The 26,526-nt window shown below is 46.8% G+C and overlaps 1 protein-coding gene and 1 pseudogene across 2 annotated transcripts in view; both read left to right on the plus strand.

The window, feature by feature from the left end:
• rau (RA domain-containing protein rau) overlaps window positions 1–22,255 on the plus strand; it is a 92,643-nt gene extending 70,388 nt beyond the window's left edge. For both annotated transcript variants that reach the window (XM_037427148.2, XM_037427149.2), the window contains 5 exons: window positions 11,262–11,524; window positions 11,897–11,960; window positions 14,986–15,118; window positions 18,813–18,931; window positions 19,476–22,255. In XM_037427148.2, the coding sequence (XP_037283045.1) occupies window positions 11,262–11,524; window positions 11,897–11,960; window positions 14,986–15,118; window positions 18,813–18,931; window positions 19,476–19,619 (723 nt within the window). In that variant the 3' untranslated portion in view covers window positions 19,620–22,255. The remainder of the gene's footprint in view (window positions 1–11,261; window positions 11,525–11,896; window positions 11,961–14,985; window positions 15,119–18,812; window positions 18,932–19,475) is intronic.
• Window positions 22,256–24,503: 2,248 nt separating this feature from the next.
• Window positions 24,504–24,622, plus strand: LOC142777714 (5S ribosomal RNA; annotated as a pseudogene).
• The last annotated feature ends 1,904 nt before the right edge of the window (window positions 24,623–26,526 follow it).

Genomic DNA, 26,526 nt, shown 5'->3' on the forward strand with positions numbered 1-26,526 from the left:
CCCACATATCAATCAATCAAATCCACCTTGGTTTGTTGTACATTCTAAAAAAAATATCGAGTAAAAAGGGTGTCTTTTTGTCCCACAACAATAATCGTCATCAGACTTGCGTGCGCTTCCTTTCTTGAAAACGCTGGCCACTTTCCTATCGAGAATGATATGTAACCCTGATAATGGACATGCCGATCGTGACCGGAATGTACCGGGCGCGGGGCGATAGCGCAAGGATGGAACGCAGTATATAGAGGACGATTATTGTTGTGGGACAAAAAGACACCCTTTTTACTCGCTCTTTTTTTAGAGTGTAGCCTAAAGTTTGAAATGCGTGCATGCAAAGGCGTTCGCCGACGTATATGGGCGAAGTAAAATGCGCATGGTCGTGCGGACACGGGCATAAAGGCGATTGCGGCATTGGTTTGTCTCTGTCCGTAAATACATGAGACGGTGAGAAATTAGTAAAGAGAATTATGTGGCACGCATGCGGTTTTATGCGGTACCGCACGTTTCAGATCATTCCACTGCACATCAGGCTTAAATAGCTTATGACAAACGGTACAGAACCTTCAAAACGTGCACAGCCACTGGATACCTAGCTGTGTCTCAAGAAGCTTTCTCGGTGGCTATGTATACTCGTGCGCATGTTGTCAAGTGCGGCAGTTCGCGACTGTGGCAGGGATGATTGCAGAAAATCAGTTTCACCAAAAAGAGGGAAGCTATAAATGTGATAGCGACAAATTGCAATGCTACACGAAGCGAGGCTGCAGAGTCATTTCCGGTGACAGTGATAACGTTAGACGAGACGGGTATTCGCGCACACGTCGAGGCTGGGGTCGATCCACCGATGTCGGCGTCTTCATTGCCTGCTATGTATCCGCGCTTTTTTAACTGAAGAGCTTTATCTTGAACAGCAGATCGCGGCATGATACATACTTCCGTCGCAAAAGCGGCCTCGTCTTACGCGATATTCAGTACATGGAGGGGATGCCGGTGCTTTATGGCATTTTTTCCCGTCGCTTTCCTCCGGGAGAAAAGAACGTCCTCTGAGTAGACCCCCCCCCCCCTCCTCTTTACTAAGGGGCGTAGGCGGAAACTTTTCTTGGGGTGGGGCATCACCTTGATCTGAAGTGGGGACCGGGCAGGCCAGGCGTCATTTTGTGCTCTTTTTGGGCCTGGTGTGCCACCCCTTGGCTGCGCCACTACTGACAATTAAGTTGCGAAAGTTGTCGCGTACGTGTTCATTGAGAGACCCGGTTACTGTTTCTTTCGTCCCCCCAATTTTTTTTTAATGTTGAAATTTTACGTTGTAATGATTCAGCGGCACCAATTTCCGTCCGTGATACGCCATTCAAAGGAGTGCTGAATACTTCCGGGCGGAATAAGAGAGCGAGCAGACCCATTGTTGACGCCCGAGGTTGGGCTCCGGGTTTTATGGTGGGAAAGCACACGATGGGCGCTGCCATAGCGGGACCAGGGAACGTCCCGTGAGCCCTTTCTCACGCTATATATAGGCGCGTCTCGGTGACGCACCTCTGCCGACCCTCATATCATATGCAGTATAGCCATCTTATCGAGGTTTCCAATTCCTTCATTAGTCATAAGACTTGAACCGGTGGCTGATGGTGTTTTAATGACTGTGTGTGTGTGTGTGTGTGTGTGTGTGTGTGTGTGTGTGTGTGTGTGTGTGTGTGTGTGTGTGTGTGTGTGTGTGTGTGTGTGTGTGTGTGTGTGTGTGTGTGTGTGTGTGCGCGCGCTCTCCGTTTTTCGAACCCCTCATCCTTTTCTCCAGTTTACGGTAGCGTACCGTTCCTTCTAGACTGGTTAACACCTCCGTCTTTCCTTCGTTTCTTCCTTCCTACCTTCCTTGAGCTGTTTAAAGAGTGTGACATCAGAACATGCCTGCTGTATACGATTGGTAAGGCAGAACAAGTATATTACTCAGTCCTTCGATTTCTTCTCTAAAGAATCTCCTGTTACCGAGAGCACCTTCTTTTCGAAAAGCGTGTAGTCGCAGAGTCTGGAAGAACTGTCGCTTTGATACCCATGAGGCAGCCGCGGAACATGCATGCAGGTTTTCAAATTTTACAGTTTCACGCGGCTATAGTCTTCTAGTGCCGTGGCGACGCATGCGTGAATGTGTACGCCTTCTCGGTGGCCCGAGCAAACTTACTTCGACCGGAGCATCGAATATGGGCCGAGTGTGGCACCAGATTTGGAGGCCAGGCCGGCTGATAAGCGCTGCACCATCCGCCGCAGTGCATGGCGGGCGTGTCCGACGGCGTCGCTGGGAACCGGGCCCCAGTTTTCCTCCTTTAAACAGTTTAAAGGGAACGCAGGAAACCGCTTGAAAGGAGAGCGGCTTCCTGCCCGGAAGTTCTTCGCCGCCGCATGTACGCCAGCTGCACACGGCGGGGAAGAACGGAGCTCCTCAATGGGGGAGAAAAAATAAATAAAGAAGGGCTCTTGGTTCCCTCCCGAGGTCGAGCCATGGCCCTGCGTCTTACTGACGGCTAGGCACAGGTGCCACCACCGCTGCCGCCATCCAACGTGTACGGTCCGGGGGAATCTGTTAATTGGAAGGTCTATAATTAGATCACCAGTTGGGGGGGGGGGGGGGGGGACATCCGTGCAGACCACATGTGGGTCACGTGCTGCGGAAAACGGTAACACGTTTCCTTTCTTTCACTTTTCTGAGTAGCTCTTTTCGTTATGTTTCGGTTTGCTTCTCCGAGTCCTGAAGTTCATCTATAGATGAAGCATCGAAAACGAGCGCTGGCACAGCGTCAAAGATACCCATACGGCACGGCCGAGTACTAGCAGGCTGATGTAGCGAGCAACATTTTGTTTGTTTCCTTATGCGAATGCATATTATTGATCTGGTAGATAATATAACAAGTATGACTGAAAACAGACGACACGTACGCACCCCCCCCCCCCCCGATACACGCACAAAATAAAAATAAACATCAAAGCCAGGTTTTTAATCCGCAACACCGATATTAAACATTGCTAAATCACTGTAAAAAAAATAAGAGCACATTACCGTACACCGACGCAGGCACAAAAGACTTCTAGGCGTCGAGCCTGCTAAACATGCTCCTATATGCACCTCGGTTATATGCCAAGAAATACTAACATATTAAGTATTTATATCCATAAACTATAGTACTAGAAGTTGACGGCTCCGCATTACTGAGCTTGCTAACCGAGAATGCAACGAATAAATGTACGTTTCAAAGGGCGCTGCCATTACTGGATACCTTCTTTGATTCAGTTCACATGACCCCCCATGTTTGGTTCGATCCACTTAAGTACACAAAAGTAAGCCAGAAAGGTTCCGACTGCCCTATACTTCGCGTGAAGCAGGTTCATTTCCATGTACGAAGCCGGCACTTCCTCCTCATCTGCAGGGATGGACCGCAGCAGTCGCAGTGGTGGCCGTGATTCTTTTTTTATGTTCTGCTGCATATGTCTGGGGCCACTTCACAGGGCTGGTGGAGTATGGGTGACGTGAATAGGGGGAATTTCGTATGTTTACTGAACGGAAGAAAAAAAGAAAAGCGTGGGATATGAGTGGCAGGGGCCTTGCGCGCACGCCCACTGGGTTCGATTTGTGTGCCAGTGAGGCGCTGCACGAACAATCGATTGCACTTCGTCTTTCGTGTATCTTTCAAAGCGCACTGCTGCCAAAAGGGGTGCTGATCGAGAGACAAAACCACTGTCGCCAGAGTATGTCACGCTGTAATGGAAGCGAGGAAATAAACTGGAACGCGCCTTTTCTCTTACCCATTCGACCTTTTCTTTGTCGTTGGTGCGTTTCACTCGCCTACTGTAGCGCCCCGTTGCGCCCAATCATATTTTTAGCTAATTAACCGTAAGAGACGTTGTACTTTTGTTTCTCTATTTTATTATTATTATTATTTATATTTTGAGAGTCGCGTTTCGGTCCATCGTGATGTGGCAAAACGCCCACGGGGGTGGCGGTGAATTCTTTCTTGTCCGCTGAATGCGTACGCCATTCTGCAGTGGGCCGTGTAGTTACGCTGCCCCAGTTATTTAATTTTTCAATTTTACCCCAAGTTTGCTTGTCTTTCCGAGCATTCCGACGGGCACATTTGCCCGTAGATATGCGCCCCTAAAATCTCTCGCGAGTCTCCGTAATTTGGACTGGTTGCGTTTCTTCATACTCCATATCACTCTCGGACGGTCTTATGGCACTATGTGAGCAAGACCTCAAGTGGGACTAAGTCAACCGCTGCTCTCGGGCAGCTGACTAAGGATTTCTGCCGCATAGCCACCGTTATGCGTGTTTTTAAACCTAACTGGTGGTTTCGGTGGTGTTTGTTGACACTTATTTCTTAAATTTTATATGTATACGTGGACGTCTTCACATAAAGGTTTGGCAACCGATTGAGCGACAATTAATCATTACCGCAAATCTCATTTACGCTGGCCGTGTTGGACTCCGAATTATGGTAGAAGGAAAGTGAAAAGTGTGGGGGCTGTGTGCAGAGGCGCGTTCACAGCAGCACTCGGGAGTTTCGCACAGGTTAGATCCGCTCGCAGGTTTGTAACGGAGAGTTGCGTGTTTTTTTTTTCTTAAGGGAGGTGGGGGTGTGGAGACACGTTTCGGTGCACCACCACGTGCGGTGCAGGTCGTATACGATGCTCCACGTGCTGCACCACGCGCCGCCTGGTTTTGCGGAGGAAGACGCCGCGGCGGGGGCATCTTCCGAGACGCACCATCTGTCGTTGCCGGTCGTGGCACGAGCGACCTGCCCCCCTCACCCGCCGCCTTGAAGGAGACCCGCGGCCGAGAACATCCGGTGGATGCACCCGAGGGGAGCGGCACGGCGAGGCGGCCGCCATGTTTAAAGGTCCGCCTTTGTGCTCTCCAGCTGCTTGCTTTGGGTCTTGTGGCGAGACCGCATCTCGATTTCGAGGCGCCCAAGTTCGGTCTTGCGTGTCCCGCACTTCCACGAAACTTATTTCGGCTTTCCCGAACATTACCGCCATTTCACGAGTACTTGTTATCCCATGGTTGGTATATACTTGCTGAAAAGCACCATGTGCCGCTGAAACGTCGCGCACAGAAACACAAGCACCGTGTTGTACCCCTATAGACTCTTCGTCAACTTCAATTCCTGACTCACAGTGTGAAGTAGTTGCCGTCATATCACTCGTCACCCCCCCCCCCCCCCTGTTTTTTTTTCTTTTGCCCTCCTTGTCGTGGAATAACCTGCCACATATAAAATCGGCTTAGCTGTGCACGCAACAGTTTCCGTCTCCTGTTTTTTTTTTTTTTTAATTTTTGCTGTGGACTCACGAGTATGATCGTTGGCCTGCTTGCTGCGACATATCATTGGTCCGTCGTCAATGGAACTCTATAGCTCTTCGGCAACGCGCTGCAAAAGGCGGTGTGCCGTTCAGCGACTGCAACCGTATGTGTACTCTTCTTGGCAGTTTCGAAGGCGTAGCTCGATGTAACTGAGGCTTGCTTCTCTTACTAGTAGCAGAGTTACGCACGCTCCCAGTTCTAAGGACAGTTTCTTTTGAACAGAAAGACGACATAGAAGCTGGTGGGCCGCACGCTTCTGTTAGAGTAGCGGAATCCGCCTGGAAGTCTGCAGAAATGACCCCTTGCATATATGTGCCTCCTGATTTTGATTATCATTCGTTCGTGGCGTGAATTTAAAATGCTGAAGTACATCTCTAGTCGGCGAAGTGTAACGAACTCACCCATGTTTAGTTCCCCGAGCACTCAAAGCACGTGGTTCATTCCCACGAAGTCGTGCGAGACGCTTGACGCGCATAAATCGTGTATGTTGCGAGGCAGTCCTGACATGGTATCGGGTTCATTGCACTGGATGATCTGCTCTGGCGCAGCCTCCACTCTGGGAATGGAGTGGTTCCCTTTTGCAGCTCGTAAATAGTGCTGTTGTCTCTGCGCGCCTCAAGTTGCTCGCCGTCTGCGCCGCCCGAGCTCAGACGGAGAGGGATTTGCGTCGGGCTAAGCATTCCGTGAAAATTATATACAGCAAGGGAAAGAAACAGTCGACTGCTACGGTTCACCATGTCGTCCGCTTTAACTCGTTATCGCATTCTGACCAGCACAGAAAATTAACCGGCGGGTGACACAAGTTGTGCAAGTGGTTTGAGACCTGACCCGCCGCTTCCTATCTATATGGTGTTGGTGGCGGCTTAGATCGAGGTATTGCATTCGAAGAAGAATGGCTATTTGGACTAGTTTGTTTGAATTCATGGTAATAAGGGCTGCAGCGCGAGCACGAAGGTGCTAGAAGAAACAGACGAAAGGCGAGGCACGGAAGGCAAAAAGGACAACACGACAACAAGGATCCTTAAGCTTCGCCGTGTTGTCCTCTTTGCCTTCCGTGCCTCGCCTTTCGTCTGTTTCTTCTAGCACCTTCGTGCTCGCGCTGCAGCCCTTATTACCATGAATTGCATTCGATCCCAGGCGTGGCAACTGTATTCCGTGGAGGGGCCAGGCATGAAAATGATCGTGTTTCAGACCCCAGAATTAATATTTAATAAAGTCCAGAAAAGTTCACATCTGCTGGCTTTTTAGTGCGGTGCATCGTGTCATAGAAGTATGTGCGAATTTGCGTGTTCCAAACGCCATAGGTCGGTCACTGTCAGTACACATTGATTTTGTCGTAAATGGTGCAAATTGAGACGATAACGGCGAAGTGGAAAAAAGCAGACGACGAGCTCTTCCAAGAGCACAGCCTTCTGCACGCACTGTGAAGTCTTGGAATGCACTGCCACGTTTTGGCCGTTGCCGGCTACACACATTGTGCTTTTACATTGGCTGCTGCCTTCTGTGGCGAGAGATGGTGAGAGAAAAGAAGCGAAGAGGCTAAACTGTTAGACGCGTTTCTTTGAAGCGCGTCCTCTTGTCTGGTCGCTCTCGACTAGCATTAAAAGTGGCTCTCGGGAAACGAGTCCTGTGGTTGCGACAACAGGCGCGTCCTTGCGACGAAGGGTTAAAGAGCACGAAGGTCGGCTTCAACGGTTGAAGGAGGAGGAAAGCGACGGAGGAGGAGGAGAGCTCCGGAGACGTCCGTGACGTCGGAGTGCAGAGTCCGCGCTGGATTATCATGGCGTCACGGCTGAGCGCGTGCGGAGCAATTACAAAAGCTCGCAACAAAGGGAAGAAGCGTCGTCGTCCTCTGGCTGCTGGGTCTCGCCAGAGAGCGCGCATGCCAACGGCCAGTCGGGGAGGTTCAACGAAGCCGACAGGCCCTCGGCACCTGTGTAACGTCGCCGTCGTAACTTCGCTGTTTTGCCGTTTGTTGCTCGAATAATCACTGCCCTCGGATTTTGAGACCTCTCCGTCTTCCAACGGTCGTCGACGGAGCCTGCGGTCGCGTATCGTCTCCACCGCGGCTGCCTGGAATGCGGCAATTATTTCCGTCTTTAATGAAAAATTTGCGTGCTTGCATGCGTGCCCTAATGCGTGCGTCTATCTTTTTATTGAACACCCCTCCCTCCTCGTTGTAACGCTCATGTTCGTTAATCGTGTGATGTACTGCTGCGTGCTTACAGGTAACGCAGTGAGAAACAGAGGGGAATTATTGAAACGTTGCTCCTGAACCTGCGGAAACGAAGCATGGCAGGCGAAGTAACCGGTTGCATAGTGGTACTCTCTTTGTGTGAGGTGGAGAGACCAACGTCTCCGTTATTGTCGCCGCGAAGGCGAGCTCGGTTTGTGAAAGTCTCTCTCATCGGTTGAAGCACTTGGCTGCCTCTGCCAAGGGGCTCACGGGATGGTTCACCATCATCGCATAACGTTGCCCGTCCCCTTCCGTCGCCCCTTTCGCTGGGGCGTCCGTCTCACGTGCCCCCGAGAAAAACCGCAGGCGGGCCGGGGGAAATTCTTCAGCACGGCTCATTAGCGGCCGTGGCTTGGGACAATGGTCGCCGTGGATGCACGCCTTCCCGGAGGTCCTATCTGCAGGGCCGATCTGGCGGGACGCGCCGTTTGCGAAGACGCGGACGACTGACCGTTCACCGCGCGCCATTGTGGACTCGTTTTTGTGGCGCTTTGCAAATGCGCGATTGTCTTCGTTAGCTGATGCGGCAAGAACAGGTCATCGAGAACATGTCTTATGAATTTGCAAGTGCCACTGGCGGTGACCCACATTGCGGGCACGCGCCGCCGCTTGCATGAGACGCCCCCGGCTGTCTCTATATTGGACGCAGTCGGCGGCGTAGTCCAGGGCTGGACGGTTGCCCCAAGGAAGCCAACCACACGCACACTCGTAGTCGTACGAGCCGCGGCGTGCGCTGCTGTCGAAAAGCCACTTGGAAATTTCACAACCTCCGGGCAGGATCCATCCGCAGTCGCTGGCGTCCTTTGTGCCTGTAGCGCGGCTCGTCATTATGCGGTGGCGTTACATAATGTCGCCTCTTAACCAAGGCGCCACAAAAGCCGCTGGAGCGATGCCGCCATGGCGAGGACTGTGCGGACGCGTCGGCGCTCTCGGTGCGCATCGTAACAATTTCTCACACGTAATGAATACGTCGGCCCTGTTCTCACTGAAGGGTCGCCAGCGAAAAGTTTTCAGCGTTTCGAAACGCCGCGCGCTAAATAGGCCGGCACTTTTTCGCCCCTCTGTTTTGTGCACGAACTGGAAGGTATCGTTCGCCTTTTACAAAGCTCGTGCGCTAACGACTCGGTGAAAGCTGCGAGTTGTTGCAGCACGGGGCTTGGCAACGCAGCACACGGGAAGCCTGACAGAATTCGACGCCTCTCGCTGCTGGCCATTGATTCAAGATTTTAAACATATTGGAACAAAACGTTTTTTTTTTTTTGTGGTATCATTCCTTTGCAGCACAACGGTTTCAAATTTCGAGTATGAGCTCCGGACTTCATGCCAGAGTTCTACGTTCGTGTTAAAGTGTCTTGTCACGGAACATACAAGCACGTGAATCACTTTCGAAATATGCGTGTCCGTTTCTTTCGGCAAGCCTCCGCCGCCAAAAATTAACAAACGGCAAACTTTTCTGTACATGGCGAGGCTGTCTGGATTCTGCTATCGCTGACCGTGGTTTCCATTCACTGAGTCACGCTTTGTTCCGAAGACAATACGATTTTTTTTTCGCGTATGCGTATAGGAGCACTACTGTCGTGTAGAGCGCGTGTGTACTTTCACTTGCGTTCTCCTGCTCTTTCGAGGGAAGAAGGTCGTCAAGCGCGGGGACTCCTCGATCGATTTAGGCCCGGGAGGGCCCACATCCGCTGAGGCGTTGCTCCTCTGAAAACACGACCGGGGGCAACGCTTCCTTGACGGCGGGGGCTCCGCTCGCATCGAGCTAGTCGACACTACCGGGGGGGGGGGGGGCGGGGGGCACTCCGCGAGCTGAAAGTCATCGCTGAAAGATTCATCTGCAGCGGGTGCGTCCGCCACGACGTTGCAGTGGGTGCGGTATTGTACGCGCGCCTAGCACAGCCGCCGCCGATATACGCTTGCTTTTTGCCCCCTTAGAATGCAGGCCGCGCGCGGATTCCCCATTTCCGCCTATTGTCCCTCTACATTACGCAGACATCTAAATGTTTCATTTCGCAAATATCTCTGCGACTCGTATATGCTGCTCCGGTGACGTTGGGAGGCGTGGTGCCTTTCTTTTTTTCATACGCGCCGTTTGTTGGAACGTCTTGAGGCACTGCTGAACGAATATCCGCGCTGCTTGCTATTCACCGAGCGCCACGTGGTAACGCACTTTGGAAACAGGGGTGGCAAAAGCGCACGCGTTCCAGCTTTTCTGTGCGCCTGCGTATTATCGTGTGGCCGCAAAGTCATTTTTGTGTTTCGCAGTGTCGCTTTCACGGATTTAAAAGCGCTTTCTTGTATACGTGCGTCTTCTGCGCAGTCTGCCGAAACGTCCAGCCGTCCAGGTCCTTTCATCATCCATTCAACGCACCTCAAGCCCGCTCCTGCGCGCTGCCTTCGAGGAAAACCCGTGTCTCCCCGCCATAATGCTCCCGCTGGCACTTTTCATTACGAGCTGCGTGCTGTTGCGTTAGTCCGAGCACTAGCAAAATAGGGGGGGGGGGGGGGGGGGTTGGAGCGTCACAGCGCGGTACCCACAATTGCGTGCTAGCCGCGGAGGAAGCCTCTCTGCTTGGCTGATTCTTCACTTCACGCGGTCGAACAGTGACCACTGTCTCTCCTCGCGCAAGAGCTGGCAGGCCACTGTCGTGGATGTCCTTGTGCCATCGGTCTAGACACGGACCGTAGCGTCTGGGTCCGTGCTCGCGTTCACCCGTTCGTTGTCCGGAAGCGACTGGCGTGCGAAGGACTCCTCGAAGCAGCAGCTGCGCGTCCCTTCACGCGCCCTTCCGTGACCAAGAAACACAGCCGCAAGCGATGGGACGCCAATCTTGGAAATTCCGTCCTCGCGTGCTCCCCCAACGTTCCTTCACTGCACTTCGTCCGAGAGCGGCTCGCATTTATTTGCGGTGCCGCGTCGGTTCTCGGTGAGAACCGGCAGCTGGTCCCGGAGGCCTGCGCGTCGACCGAGTGCGCAAAACAAGTTCAAGGTTTCTGCGCACACTTTGAGACGGTGTTTACATACACAAGGTCATCCACTTTTGATGGACGTGGCTACAATATATGAAAAAAGGGTTAATATGGATCTTTAGCAAAATGAATGTGTGCAGGCATTACTTGAAAATTTTTAATTCCTTGAATAATGCGATGTTTCTTCTATAAGTCAACCATACCTTATTCCGATAATTATAATATAAATATACATTCTTTCAAGTAATACAACTAGAGTGTCAACAAAGAACTCGTAGGCGATCCTGGAATACTCCAGATCGAGCTCTCCATTGTCATATTATGCGCAACATAATTCTTTTCCATGCATGAAAGAAAGCCAGGAAAACAGGAATAGGGGCCAGCGGCTCTGCAGGGTGGCCTACAATTTTCTCATCGAACCACTTGAGGGGCTCGATAATGAATTACCAATCATATAACTTGGCCAAATACAGAAATAGTCAGACTTGCTACGAGTGATAGCAAAGAACGCCGCCTTCATTGTGGTCTCCAGATACGTGCCACTTTCATGTAGGTTTTTCTTCCAATATCTGGTAAGATTGGGTACAGTATGGTGAAATAACGGGGTTATATTGAAGTGAGCGACGCTCGATTTAGTGATGACGATGTCTATGCGCCGTCGGTCAACGCGCATTAGTAGAGCGTGCGTGACCCTCTATTGTGCCCTTATTGTACACGCAGACAATGGTGAAGGTGTACGCGCGTGTGCTCTGCGCCGACATGGAGTACAAAACGCTGAGCATCGACGCGAGCGCCTCCAGCTCCGATGTGGTGCGGCTGCTGCTGAGCAAGTTCAAGATGAAGCACCGGGACCCCAATCTCTTCTACCTCACCATGGAGGTGTGGGTGCGCAAAACGGGCATCCCCATTCGAACCATCATGGTTCTGGACGACGAGGCGCGCCCCGTGGAGCTGCAGTCGTGTCACCCCAAGGGCGATTCCAAGTGAGTGCTCCTCTGCAGTCTCGTGATCGAGCAGGGTTTCCTAACCGCGACTGGTCTTTGCTTCAAGGCATGCTCTTAAAAAAAAAAGAAAAAAAAAAGAGATTTACTTCAGTCTCGAGATTCCAAAAAAAAAAAAAGTTGTAGTCACTACTGTAATCCCCTCCAGACAGCGCGAGAGATTAACCGAGTGCGTTTGATTTTGAATGGCATGCAACATAACCCAGCGTTATTAAGTTGACCGCAGACTAGAGTGATGTGCTGTATTAGGGGATAGTTTAGGGGGATGTTCTGATAGGGGATAGCATCGCGCGCAGATCCTTACGCGCGATGCTTTTGTGCATTCTAAGCATTTTATCGTTGCCTCTGTTTCAGATTTCTCCTTCAAATGAGGCGAGGAGGCCTGGTCAAAGTTTACGACAGCTGTTTAATGGCAGGTGTAAGTATCCACGTAGGCTTACTTTCTGGTGCTAAGACGGCGTAGGTGTTTAGGAAAAGTTGAAATGATTCGGTGCGTGGCTACGGTTGCTTGCCAACATGTGCGTGCTAACATAAAAATAGAAAAAACTGAATAATGAGACAAGCCCGTGGGCAGGATATCTTATGTAAAAAGAGGGATGACGTACTGAAATACTGTGATCTGCTGACGTAGGCGCATTTTGGTGGTATAGCAAGTTAAAAACCAACTCATATAATTGTACCTAAGTGTTAATTAATTATAAGCGCCAATATGATATCTACGCTATCGGTGTTCTACTAGTCGGTTGAAGTCGTGTCACGCGTGCGCTGTTTGTTCAATTTCGAGGTGCGTATACAGTAAAACGAAACTAGCGATGTAGCGCTGTATTAGGATCACGTTCCGGTGACGCGCCGCCTCAGTGTACAGTGGTTGTGGCGCTCGGTCCGAAGGTCGCCCGTTCGAACCCAGCCACAGTGGTCGGATATTAATGGGGGTGAGGCCCGTGTATACTTTGTGATGCCCGTGCACGTTAATCAACACCAAATGGTCGGAAACTCAGGAACCCTCCACTACTGCGTACATAATAATAGACAGTTATAGTTTACCGTTAGCGTGATAGTGGGCATTCGGTGAAAAGCATTACCGTGCAGGAAACGTTCGCTGTGGACGGCGTCTTATAGTTTAGCGCGAGAACATTTTCGTGGTTTACGTGCCCCAGCTGGTATGGTGGCGCCACCTAAGTTTGAGGGTTCACAAGTTAAAAAAAACAGTGAAAAGGAAAGAAAAAAAACCAGAATGTTTGCCTGTTGCATCGAGCGAGTTATTGTTACTAGTTTATTTTTGTAATATTAGAAGTAAATTAACATGAACCACACACTTAATGCAAACACGTTTATGTTGCCAATTAGTTTACATCAATCTTCTAGTTAAGCGCAGAGAGGTTCGAAATGGGAAGCTATATCTAAAATCACGCTAGCTTATCTGTAATACTCGGTCTTTGAAGCCAACTGAAGGCAAACAAAGCAATTTAAGACAGTCGTTTCCTGCGAAGGAAGTGAGTCTTTCAATCACTATACCAAAATCACTTTGAAGTGAGCATCCGAAAGTGCCACCGGGTTTACGTCCACTATGTACACCACGCTAACACGTTAACGTTAAAGGCCTACTCCGGCGATTTTTTAACCTTGTCAGAATAATGGTGCTTTTAGGTTCTTCAGACACTCTTCTCATGCGCCCGATAACTGAAATGCTAAAAAAATTCGAAAATAATTTTTAATTACCGAAAAACCGCATTAGAGATATCGAAAACAACCCAGTGCGCTTCTACGTGTGAAGTAAAGATTTGCCTGACACTCCCGGAACCTGCATGATTGCACATGATGCCCACCAGATGGCACTACCTGTCCGCGTCGTCCGCGTTGATCGACTAAAACACTTACCCTGTTATGGTGAATATATGGCGAATCGTGTGCGGCTCACAACGCAACACCACTTGGCACCTATCACACACCCACCAACATGGAAAAGGAAATCGCACGCCCAACCAAGGAAGCACCGGCCAAACCCACACAATTCAAAGCAGACACTGCAGTGGCACATCAGTTTGTCACTTCCGCCAGACAAAACTCGAACATCACACACACAATGTTGCCATTAATTCTGGCAAGCAAAGTGAGCGTTTCGAGGCAAGCTATAAAATTCATTTGAAAAGAATCTGCGAAACTCTCAGGCCTGCAATTTGGCATGAATGGCGTAAATTTGCAAATAAATGTACCCAGTGAATTTCATTGAGATCCACTGACTTCAAAAAATTGCCAGAGTTGGCCGTTAAATTTGAAAAAGAGCGCGAGTACGGCTAGCGGTACGGGTAATGTATGTACGTATCTGCGCATGCACACTTCAATCCCACTATCACGGTAAGCCCGCTATCCCTCTAAGCCCGGTATACTATAATTGTCTATTCATATCATGGTTTTGGCACGTGAAAAGCAGAGTACGATTATTATTTACAATTGCGCACCTGGCACAAGTCGCACTATCGTGTCTCGTCAGTTGTGTTTGCGTTGGTACGCGCGGCGAAGAGGGCACGCTTGGCCGATGGTGTTTCTCCTTTCGTTTAGTGCGGTGAGTGATTTATTTATGATGCGAGTTCCATTTTATTCTACTTGGTACACTGGTGGTAAGAGCGTACCTGGCACTTCTTTCTTGCCTTTATGTTCTTTTTTTTTTGTCGCATGATATTTTCCGTATGAAAGCCCTGCGTCATGGAGACACTTATGCATGCAAAATCTATGTTTATTTTCTCGAAATCGCTGTCATACAACACGTATACATCGTTCATGTGTGGCTTCTGTGCGCGTCAGTATTGCCTATAGTAGGTGGGACATAACGCAGCATGCTTAGAAAAGATACACATAACATTTGAGTTGGCTGTCATACGCCACGTATACGTCATTCGTGTGTGGCTTCTGTGCACCTCAGCATTGCCTATAGTAAGTGCGACATAAATGCAGCGTGTTTAGAAAAGGTACACATAACGTTTGAGCTGCAAAATTTTTATTCGTTTTATTATTCTTTGGAACTTTTTTGAAAAAAATTCTTTCTTCAAAACTTACCTTTTCTTTTGCAATTACATGACTTGACGGTTTTTACTTATTTTTTCCCCGGTTGGAAAGAGCATGACCTTGACTTGGGAAGTGAACTATTGCTCAGACGGGTGTTGTCTCGCATTGTCTTACACTAGTTATCATGTGATGGAGGCTGCTAGATTTATCTTTTTTTTTCTGAGGGGGGGGGGGAGCTGTACAATATTGCATTCTGGCTATGCCTCTGCAGTTATGTCATTACCTTAGTTCCTAAAGAAAATTATAGGCAAAAGTAGTTTTGTTCGTTGTTTATTATTATTCGAAATATTCACTTTATGTCGAATTCAACGAATTCATTCTCAAGCATGGCTGCATGTTGTCATGACCTCATTTTCTTCTTCATCCCCATGTGCCATCAGTCCCTGTACAAGAGCCTGCTGGTATCAGAACGGACAACAGCGGAAGAAGTGGTTCAGCTTGTCCTTCACTGCTACAACTCCAGTGACCGAGGATCCAAGTACTCTCTCTACGAAGTGTGCCCCATCAAAAGTTGTAAGCATTCAATACGTCGTGCGCTGCTCATGTTGACCAGTTTCTTTCAGCGATCCGCTATCCTCTTCCTCCTTTTTCTTCCGATCCTGTAAAATTTCTGTCATATTTCATTTTCTTGAATTGGGCCTATCTTGACCTGCGAAGTTATACATGGACATTAATCATATTAACTTTTGTACTCAGAAAGGATGTAATATTCTGTTGCAGCTTCTGTGCAAATCCTTGTCATTGCATGGGCTCTGCAATGAGCTTCTATTTAGTTCGTAACGTCGCCCTACTTAAAACTTCATGAAATCTGACAGGGAAGCCAATAAATGCAATTCCAGAGCAGCTATAGTCATCGTGCGCAATCAAAGGTCTGTGCGCAGTAGGATGGTGGAAATGTAAAGTATTTGCAAATTATTTCAGCCAATAAAGAATCACTTGTTTCTCATGTTGAATTCTACACGTTGCATCCAGCTAAACTGTAAAATCTTCTAATTTCTGCTGTGAAGCTACCGTCTTAGGTGGTTCTGGGGGCGGACAGGCCAAAAAAGTTTGGCTGCCTGCCCCTTGCACTCCCCCCCCCCAACCTTCTGAGAGCTGGTATAGTCAAAACACAAAGCTTAGGTTTCCTGCCTTTATCTGCTCATAGAAAATAATGTGGCCCTGTACGCATAATCTCAGGCTGCACTAAGATTTGTGCAAGATGCACAAGCTATTGCAATTTTTTAAAGTGTAAAAACAACTTTTTATTGGCCAGATCTGAAATTCGTAAAATTTTCTGGCTCTCAGTGCTGTGCCGTGTAGCCTGCTTGCGCTAGTAGCGTGGGTAAGCGCATGCGTTCGTTGCGCCTTCCTGGTCTAGTATATTCCGATACTTCAGCTGAGCAGAGCCTCAACATTATCAGCTTTTCTTTCATGCACCCCTTCATCCTTGCGCTCGAGAAAACAATTAATCAGCTGCAGTATTTTCCTCAATTTGTTGACTGAAAATTATTCTGGAATACTAGTTAAGTTCTGACTTGACTACCATTTAGCTTGACTGACATTTATTGACATCAGTCGCATGTGACAGCTTACTTTTGATGAAACATTTTTATTTATCTGGAAATATAGTTAAGAATTTATGGTAATATTCAGAAAAACACCTTGTATGTGCACTGCTGTGGAAACCTTCAAAGGGTACTGATACGAAAATTTTCAGTTATTGTGTTTTTGCATCAATGATGGGCCAAGCACCCAAGAGCGTAGAAAACGTACTGATAAGCTTGTGTGCGCCCAGAAAAACTACAGCATGCTTTTAAAACCTAATTTCGGTTCCTAATGTAACCTGACGTCACGACATGGTAAGAGCAGCACCACTAGGCGGTAGTATGTGTACGCGCACGTTTTCATGACGTATCCTCATCAGCACTTCACTTGTTCGATTGTCTGCTTCGTCTGCTGTTCCCCGCATGTGTGGCAATGGTTGCAGCAGACAGGCTCAACGTTTGGATGGCATCACTTTAGTGCTGGATACATGGTCCGAATTCGAATGCGATTTTTCGTACGGTTGTTCGTGCCAACAGCCGCATTCGTGCAGAAGCGCGGCAATTAAGGGGCGCCATGCACTGGTAGGCACTCATTGTAGGTTTGTTCCTTGCCGCCCTAACAGCCCTGACCAGCATTATTCAATTATACGAGTTGCGAAGCTGCATTCCAAAATCTGGACACGCAGTTCAGTTGGCCCAATTTTTCGGGAGTTAGCTGACGTTTGCCCCCCCCCCCCCCCCCGAGAGTAGCAACACAAAATACAAATAATGTGTTTAATAGTAGGTGTCATGATCAACAGGTGGCGCGACAGTCTGCTCAATCCCGACAGTTAGTGGGGGCAATAACGTGTCCAAATTTTGACACATGGAGCCTATGGAGAGTTTCGCATGTGATGTGATTGAATGCATGAAAAACATTGGATAAACTGTTTATGACAGGAAATAACTCATGATTGAATAAAGTGATGTTTCAAGTGTGCTATTTTTGTAAGGCAACTTTCGTTTTTGAACCACCAACAAGATACAGTAGACTCCCATTAAACGAAACTTTCTTAAATGAAATCGCTGCTTGAATGGAGCAACTGGCACTAATATGTTTGGTTTCCTACTTGAATATTGTACCGCTGTTCATCTCTCAATAAAACAAAACTCCTCTTAAAGGTTTCGTCTACTGTATTGAGCTGTGATAGCAGGCCGTTTCTCAGGTAAAAAGGCAGTCGCACCGACCGTCTTGGGGAACCAGCTTGCTTTGTTCCCACATTTTCTTTTTACATCGAGGTCGTCGAGAAAACCAGTTACAAGTGTAAAAGCGTCATATAAGTGTACAAGTTTTATTGTGTTGGCAAAAAGAAGCGCTTAACAATAAGCTCACATTAGAAAGCGAGCGGTGCTATCGCGAACGTTCTCGGCCTTGCTAGACCTACGCTCGGAATCGAGAGTGAATGTGGGCTGGGGAGATGTTCGTTGCTCGCGAAGCCATAGCATTGTTGGCAATGTTATTAGACAACGAAGCATGTCTGTGTGAAGTTGTTTATATTGTGCTTTATAAGAAGAGGGTACTATGTCTTCCGAGCATGCAAGCTGAGGTGCCATATGTGGGCGGTGAACGAGCCGGGCGGAGACCGAGCACTGTTGGCTCGTTCTCCTTGTGAATCGTCGTACACCGCAGGCACTGTGGCACACCAAATCGGATGCTGAATCGCACCACGCGTCCAACATTTTTTAAGGTGTAGGTTCTTCATCGGCAATTCGAAGTCAGTCAGCAACTGCATGTAGTGTGCGTATGCATCCGAAGTGAACAGAGTAAACTCTGCTTGGCTGGCGTTCAGTCTTTGCCTCAACCTCGGTGCACGAGGTCGACCTACGCTTGCCTCAGCACCGTATCGCACTGTAATCGGTGGAACTTGCACCTGCTGTCTGCTGTTTCACTAGTGCAAGCTAATTCACAGGGCTAAATATTGATACCATTACGACAAATTGAAATCAAACGATTTCTTCGTCCTCTGATAAGTGTATATATTGTATTTGTGTGCACGGACACTGTATTCCAAACATTGCTAGCTTGCTTCACAGGTAGTACGCTGAATGACAGTGATTGCACAGCACGAGCAGATTGAGAGGGTGATGCGCAAGTGCCATTTTAGTGTTTTGGTGCTTGACGTTATCACAACTTGCCAGACTACTGCGTGAAGTCACCAGGATTAGTACTGTAGCCTGACGTTAAGTTATTAGTGTCGAAGTCGGTTGGTGTAGACGATCGAGAGGGTCATGCGCAACTGTCGTTTTAGTGTTTTGGAGCTTGATGTTATCACAACGTGCCAGGCTGCTGCATGAAGTCACCAGGATTAGCACTGTAGCCTGACGTCAAGTTAGTGTCGATGTTGGTAGGTACGCCGTGAGAAAATTGACTTTATTATCAAAATAAAATATCTTACCAGCATTTTCTGAGCCTCGCTTGTGTTCAGAGCCGTCTCTGTATACAGGAGATTTGTATGGCAAAATAAACTCCCCTTTGAAAAAAGGTGTCAGTACCTTTTTCAAGTTTTAACCTTTACATTCAAGAAACACATCATGTCGTATTAATCAGGTGGGACAATACAAAGCAAGTCTATTTATTCTCTCAACTTATGGTTCTGTAGTGTCCTGAATCAAACTTCTCTGTCTGTTTTTTTTTAATGCAGATGAAAGAGCACTCCACTCTAATGAGCTTCCCCTGAGGATCCAGCAGAACTGGCCATCTCCAGAGCATTTTGCCTTCCACCTCAGACGGAATCAGGAGGGCACACATCAGAAACGCCAGGTTAGCTCCGCTGTTATTCTTCAGCGTTATGACAGATACCAAGATGGTTTCCTTCCTTTCACATTTTCTATGCTGCATGTGACACCTGATTTTGGCTACTTACTTCATCACTACCAATCATCTCAAAAATGAAAGAGGTACAGAAAAACAAGGGAAAAAAATTTTGCTAAAGATATATATACAGAGACTGTGGGTGCATTGCATATATACAGAGACTGTGGGTGCAGTTGCTTAATTTTATCACAAAAAGTTCTTTTTTTTTTCTCTAATTTTTCGTCACATTTTCTGGGCTCGCTTACAGCACTTTTATGGAAGCCATCTATATTCTAAGTCAAAATGAAAGAGTGTTGTGCTGTTGCTAAAGTAAGTGGCTAGTTTTGTTGTTATAAATATGCAAATTATTTCTTATGCATTTAAGTATCTGTAATGAATTCTACAGTTGAGAATGAATAAGAAAGGAATTGAAAGGCTTCAGTCACCATATACATGTCTCTGGTGTTATTTCATTAAAAAAAAATGAATGGTGTCTTTGTATTCACTGCAGCTACCTTGGACATGCCAAACAGACATGACTGGTCATCTCAATTTTCGCCTCAACGTTTCAAGGAACGAGTTAAGTCCAGCAGCTATTCATTCACCTACATTGAAGCCATCGTACAACAACTATGAGAACTGCTTTTACATCTGAAATTCAGTAGTGTGATGTATCATCATGAGAAAAGCAAAATGTGTGCTTGAAACACAACCAATATGACATGTGGAGAAGCAGCAAATGTCAAATCATGGGCTTTTTCATGTAATATAAGTGCTTTGGCCAGCATTGTTGATTTTGTTGAAATGTGCACAATAAATCATTTCACATAGTCTATGGCACCTGTCCACAAGTCCAAAAGCCAAGACAGACATTACTTCTGTACCAACCAGTGTCCATCATGCTGCAGAGAGAGCATTCAATATTGTCATTTTCTGCGACTATAACAAGTGCACTAGGTTTGGAGGTGCAAGATCTTTATACTGAATTCATGTAGGCACAAGGGCTGTCTAGCTTGTAAATCGGTTTCCAAACTTGTAACTGTTCTTCCTGAATATGTCTGAAGATAGAGAGGGTCTGCTGTTGGCAGTGGTTTGCTTTGTCGTAGCAGTACAGCTTTCTTTTGCATTTTGCAGATCGAGATGTAGATGTGTGCAATTAATTCTCTCATGGCATGGTCTGCTGTTTGAAGATGTTCATTTTGCTTGTATAATATCATTGACCAAAGACATGTGCTTAGCATTCTGGTAAAAGGCCACATTCAAAGAGTCACTGGCAAGCTGCTGAGTGTAACAATGAAAAGAACTGTTATTTGGGCATGTTTTGGCAAAAAAATAAATAGGAATGTCTTCTCCTACCATGTGGCCACATCGACATGTATGCCAGTGAATGATGTGGCTCCAGAAATGTTTGCTCATGGTTGCCAGAGCATATATATATATATATATATATCACATTCATGTAATATATCACACAGTGTCTTGATTACTTTGTAGATAAATGAAAATTGCAAATAAGGGTCACACATTACTCAACCCACAGGTCATCATGCATGTCATCAGTGCCTAACATACTAGTCATGCAAGAAAGCGATAATAATGATGCCTTGACATGGCGTGAGTTTCAGCATTTTGTAAGATGCTGTTGTATTTGTTTTTCAACAGCTTTTGTTTCAGCATATATGGCTCTGAGAAATGGGTTTGAATATGCATATTTTCTTTTGCTATGGTTGTTGACTTGATAATTATTTATGCTTGGAAGCTGCATTTGCCAAGCATTTGATATGGAACCTGAAAACATTAAAAAGCATGTATTAGCAGACTTCCTGTCATTATACAAGCTAGCTTTTAAAGTAAAGTTGCTCAAATATTTTCTTGCTTTCTTATTACCGATTTCATTCGGCTTGAATATTCGGAATAAAACACTAAAAGAGTGAAGTCGTTGACAATTTCCTGTGCAAACTGGTGCCCTACGTACTGCCTTCACAATGCTTCACTTGTCTTTTACTTTGCAGGATGCCATTATTTTTTTTCCTTAAGAAGTTGAAACCCAGAAAAGTAATACTCTCATCCCCGCCACAAAGCCTCCGAAGCTACTTGGCAGTGTGAAACAGCACACCTTTTAATAACTTTTACTGATGATAATTGTTGTACTACCCTTCATCAAACACAGATAAGGAACAATATTTCATTTTTATGATGAAAAGCCTAAGCTTCACTGTAAAAAGTTTGACCATGGGGAACTCTCTCGCTCTAGTTCATCTGAATATTGGTAGTCCTACACATGTATGCAGTTTTCTTTGTAAGCTGTTAGACTCAAGGCAACTTTTCTGGTGTTCTTTCCATTTGTTTTTTTTTTTTGCCTCTATAATTGTGTAAGAAAAAAGTATACTAAGCTTGTGGTGGTTGTTCAAAAGTCGGACCTGACTCATGCTTTAGCATGCAGGCAAACTGGCCCTTTGAACTCTGCTATATGGCACATCACCACAATTTGGCCACACAATTTTCTGCATATTTTTGGCTTAATTCACATATCTTGTTGCAGTATCTGTCTGCCAATTTACTTTCTAATGGGAACAGATGGTGTAAGGCATGTAAAAAAAGGAGGCTGCAACCTTTTACATTATCTGGTATATTCACATGTGTATGCACTGTGTTTGCCCTTGAGTTTGCACCTCCTGACAGTTTGCCTGAATTATGAAGGAAGAAAGATCCATTTTTGCATTTGATAAGTTAAGAAAGCATGTAGATGCAACCACTCTAGGGCCTTGCAGTTTTCCATAAAGTGCGTGTTGCTTACTACCAGAAAATATGCATAATATACTGTAAAGTGATTTTGCATATGTGGATGAAATGTAATGTCGTAATTACATTGTTGTAAATTGTGGCCAAGTTTCACTTGTAAAGATGCCATATCAATGACCTTTACAGCACATTAATTAAACATCTATTTCAGTCTTGCAATTGCAACAGCCATAGCTGATTTAACATGGACGCAGGTATTTGCAATTGCTACCCAGCTTTGCACGCAGGGGCCTAAACGGCCTCGGTTTGTTTGTTGCATTGATGGCATTTTTGTAATGTCGGTGTTTTCAGAGTTGTCACACTTTACTCATTTGATGTTGTACAGGGCAGGAATGAGAAGTTTGAAGCTGAATATATATTGCAATGTTCTATTTAATTCTATTTTTAAGGCACATTACAATGACCAAAGCAGAGTATAGACTATTTTATTTCTGTACATATATAGTATTGTAAAATACAGCAACAATAAAATTATTGTTTCTATGAAAATTTCATGATTTCTTTTGGTGTCCATGTGCCGCATTTACTTGAAAACCAGAGCAAGTAAGGTTTTAGAACATTGCAAACGAGTTCCTGAATCCTGAAAGCTGGCGGTAATGTTAAAGGAGCCCACCAACACTATTCAACCCCACATGTTTCATTCGCGGGTTGCGTAGGCTCAAGTGCAGACTAATGCAGCAATACACTGCAGTGGTAACGGCATGCAATCTGAAGTTATCCGACTTAGAAAATTCAAAATACAAGAAAAAAAATCAGTATATATATATATACTGAGAACAGTATATATATATATATATATTTGTTTATTTATTTACGTTTCAAATATAAAATCTTGTCGCCCACCAGCTGCTTTTCGGCACCTTTTTGCTTTCGAATGTTTTGCAGATGTAAGTTTGAGTCTGTGTGCTGTTCAGCAAATGACCACACACAGCCGAACCTGTTCACTGGAAGGGGTGCTCGAGCTAGCTGTGAGCTAGCTGTTTTACGAAAACGAACATCAGTTCCACATGGCCTTGCCGGAGGTGCACGATGGGGGTCGGAGATAACTGGAATTGAGGACAAAGGTGCCAAGGGCTTAAAGGCAGGCATTTGAAGAAAATTAGAGATAAGCCGGGATTTAGAAAAACGAGAAAACGGGAAGGTTGTGTCAAAACTCCTGGATGCAACAACGTTCCCAGCGGTTGTGGGGGAGCGAACGTAAACATATGCTGGTCGGCCGCAGAACGGGGCACCTTTTGTGCGTGTGAGTGAGTGTCGCCAACTAATATGAACTCACTCGGATATTCTCCCCGAAAAATATCGCCTACCTCGCTGTAATAACAGCGAAAGTCGGGCTAGTTGGTGGTTCATACTTGGGAAGTAAAAACAGCGCACAAATATAGACAAATACAGAGGAAGCTGGCCTTGTCGGCGTCTCTCATAATCATATGGTGGTTTTGGGAAGTTAAACCCCACATATCAATCAATCCTCTGGCCTTGTCTATATTTGTGCGCTGTTTTTACTTCCCAACAATGAAGCTGTGAAGCAATTTTCAACTGGTTTATTAGCAAAGGTGCAAAGAAGTACAAAAAATGTAAAACAATGCCAGTATTAGCTCCTAATTGAGAGTAAATAAACTATTTTTACGCAATTTCTTCCGAACGTAAGGTTGAACAAGTTGCATTATCATTAAGAATGTCGCGACGGAAATAGACAAAAACATTCAAAAGCGCAGAGACGCAAACAGTTGTGCTCGCATTTTCCAACCTTTCATCGCTCTTTTCGTCTCACAGTATTCATATTCCCTTCATAACTGCTCGCTCAATTGCCAGCACTGAAGTCGTGGTCACTGAAAGTTCAAAGAGGCTCGAGTCCACTGTTAAGAGATCGCACACATGCTAAGTATATTTGGTTGGTTAATATGCGGGGTTTAACGTCCCAAAACCACTATATGATTATGAGAGACGCCGTAGTGGAGGGCTCCGGAAATCGTGACCACCTGGGGTTCTTTAACGTGCGCCCAAATCTGAGCACACTGGCCTACAAAATTTCCGCTTCCATCTGAAATGCAGCCACCGCAGCTGGGATTCATCGCGCGAGCGGCGGGTCAGCAGCCGAGTACCTTAGCCACTATACAACCGCGGCGGGGCCATGCTAAGTATATTTCGTGGTTGTCGCATCTGATACTGTATTGTATGAATACTAAGGCGTGTTTGGAGGAAGTAAAAAGTCTATCTTATTTTGTGTTAAATTAACAGTGACAACTGCAATTGCCGAGGTTGTTTATTCTAAACGAAATGATTAAATCTGAAGCTACGTCTTCAGAAGCGACATACTCACATTTACTATAAAAAAATTTCGATGCATCAAGAAAGGTGCAGCTCTTCCAGACCAGTTAGTTGTGATCTTGTACGATCCGAGTAAAATGAGCTCACAATTCTACTTCCGCGAAACCTGGTCGGTGTGGAAGGCTCCATGCATCTCGGGCAAGACAATACGGAAAATTAGCAAGGGCTGCAGGTATGTAAATGCAAGATCTGTAATTACCTGGTGGGCACACGCTAGACGAATATTAGGAGATTTCGCTGGTCGCACACAGATGCACGTGCTAACTACCGCAAGCGCCCCTCGGTGGCGCTGCAGCGGTGGTTCGGGAACTAGACCCGCGGTTTTGGAGCACGCGGCGGGTGGTACCCGTGCGCTCTTTCATCCAGTGGCCGTGGCTCTATCTTTCGCGAACGCGGCTGTGTTCGCTGGTTAATCGGCCATACCATGCTGAATGCGCCGGTTCTCGTCCGATCACCGAAGCTAGGCAGCATTGGGCTCGGTCAGTACTTGGGAGGGAGACCACCTGGGAACACCGAGTGTTGATGGCACCTTTTTTGGCACTGCGCCGTGTCGCCTGTAGGCAGACAGAAATTAGGTGCCTTCTTTCTTCCTTTTCCTCATGAACCACTTACATACATGACCAGATGGGAAACTGATAGAGCTTTACACGTGGAGAGCGTCCCTTGGTGTATTCTGCATTGTTGTGGCAGCCCACAACACAATACTTCGGACCTCGGCGACGCTTCCGTGGGCCGCTTCCATCGCGGAAAGGCAACTTCACACAGCGAGCGTCTCGTTCCGGAGCTCCGGCGAGCTCCGTCAGGGCCAGGCGCGGCGTTGTCTTCGCTCCACAAACTTGAGCTTCGGTTCCCTATGCGGCCTCCGGTTCTTAGCAAATAGTACGTCACACGCAAACAGGGCACCCAGTCGGGTTTCGGTTTTGCACCTTTTTGCTTATTAAAATTATTTTTTTGAATTTTCTAAGCACTTCAGCTATTGGGCTCGTGACAAGAGATGTCTCAAGAACATGGAAACACCATAACCTTGGCGTGGTCAAAAAATCACCGGAGTTGGCCTTTAACGCGAAGTAAGCGCGCGGAAAGCACACACAGCACGTACAAGGGTCTACTGATATCTGTCGAGATCAACTTTACTAGATCGAGATAATGTGCGTGCCAGAGCTCACGTCAGCGCCCTTGTGGTCAAAGTTCGCAGTTGCTGTTTAAACGACGCAGCCTTCCAAAAGCACCCCTTGATGCTCTTCTACAAGACAAGGACGAGAGGGGGCGTTCTTCTCGCTGTTTTAGGAGCCATTGACGGCACGCGGGGGTATGTTATCGCATGAGCTATTCGTGCGACGGAGATTGCCTTTCATCGCTGCTTCAGCCGCGTTCGTCACCAGTGCATGTGCGCTTCTACTCGCGCGCATACCACAAAAGATGAGCGGGGTGATATCACATTTGGGCTTTGTACGGAACAAGTTGGTGACAGAAAAACCCGCTGAGTGTGTCCATATAGTTGCTATCACAATAAAATAGTGCAAAAAACCGAAACGAAACATGACGTACAAAGCGCTATTTTATTCAAGGTAAACAGCTTCCGAATGATAGCGACAGAAAGAAGAACAACAAGGTATTAGAATTGAAAATGGAACAACAAGGTATTAGAATTGAGAATCGGAAATGCAGCCGCCGCAGCCGGGATTCGATCCCGCTACCTGCGGCCAATTTCAATGCGAACAAATTCACAAAGTGGTGGGCTCAATGACAGGTCAAGTCACCGCCGATGAGGTACAGAAGATTCAACAAGAATAGCTGAACCGCCACCACGACTACCCTCACGATCGATGACAATGCATAGCCAGACATTGCATACAGGACGCCGTCGTGTGATGTCAACCAAGTTTTCGGTAAGCATATGAGTGAAAGCGTATGATCAATGACTGAGAATAAAGCACTATAGGGTCATCGTATATAGTGTTTACAAAGGCCCCGTATGTTAAAACGAACAAAAGACAATATGTCGGCATTGTCTTATTTTTGGAACGCAAGTTGGCGCTTCGCGTGCAAGGGCATCAGCTTTTTCATTTCCTTCAATTTCAACGTGGGATGGTATCCACTGAAATTTTACACTGAAGTTCTTGCCGATCAGGTGTTTAATGTGCACCAGAGATTGTCTTGTAAATTTTTCTCGAGGTATCTCTCAATGTAGTCGCTGTAGCGCCGAGTGTGAATCAGTCAGCACTACCACATGCCGTGCAGAAAGCGTTTGCAATTTTCGCAAAGCTGCGGTGATTGCTGCGCTTTCTACTGTTGTGGACGACACAACACGATCCAGGTGGCCCGAACATGACACACCGAGGGAGGGTATGCAGAAAGCCGCTGCGCAGCTATCCGTTGGTGTGCACACCGATCCATCAGTGTAAACTTGTAGGTGACCATGGTACATGGTG

This window comes from Rhipicephalus microplus, chromosome X (assembly GCF_043290135.1).
Source record: "Rhipicephalus microplus isolate Deutch F79 chromosome X, USDA_Rmic, whole genome shotgun sequence".
Taxonomy (NCBI): Eukaryota; Metazoa; Arthropoda; class Arachnida; order Ixodida; family Ixodidae; genus Rhipicephalus; species Rhipicephalus microplus.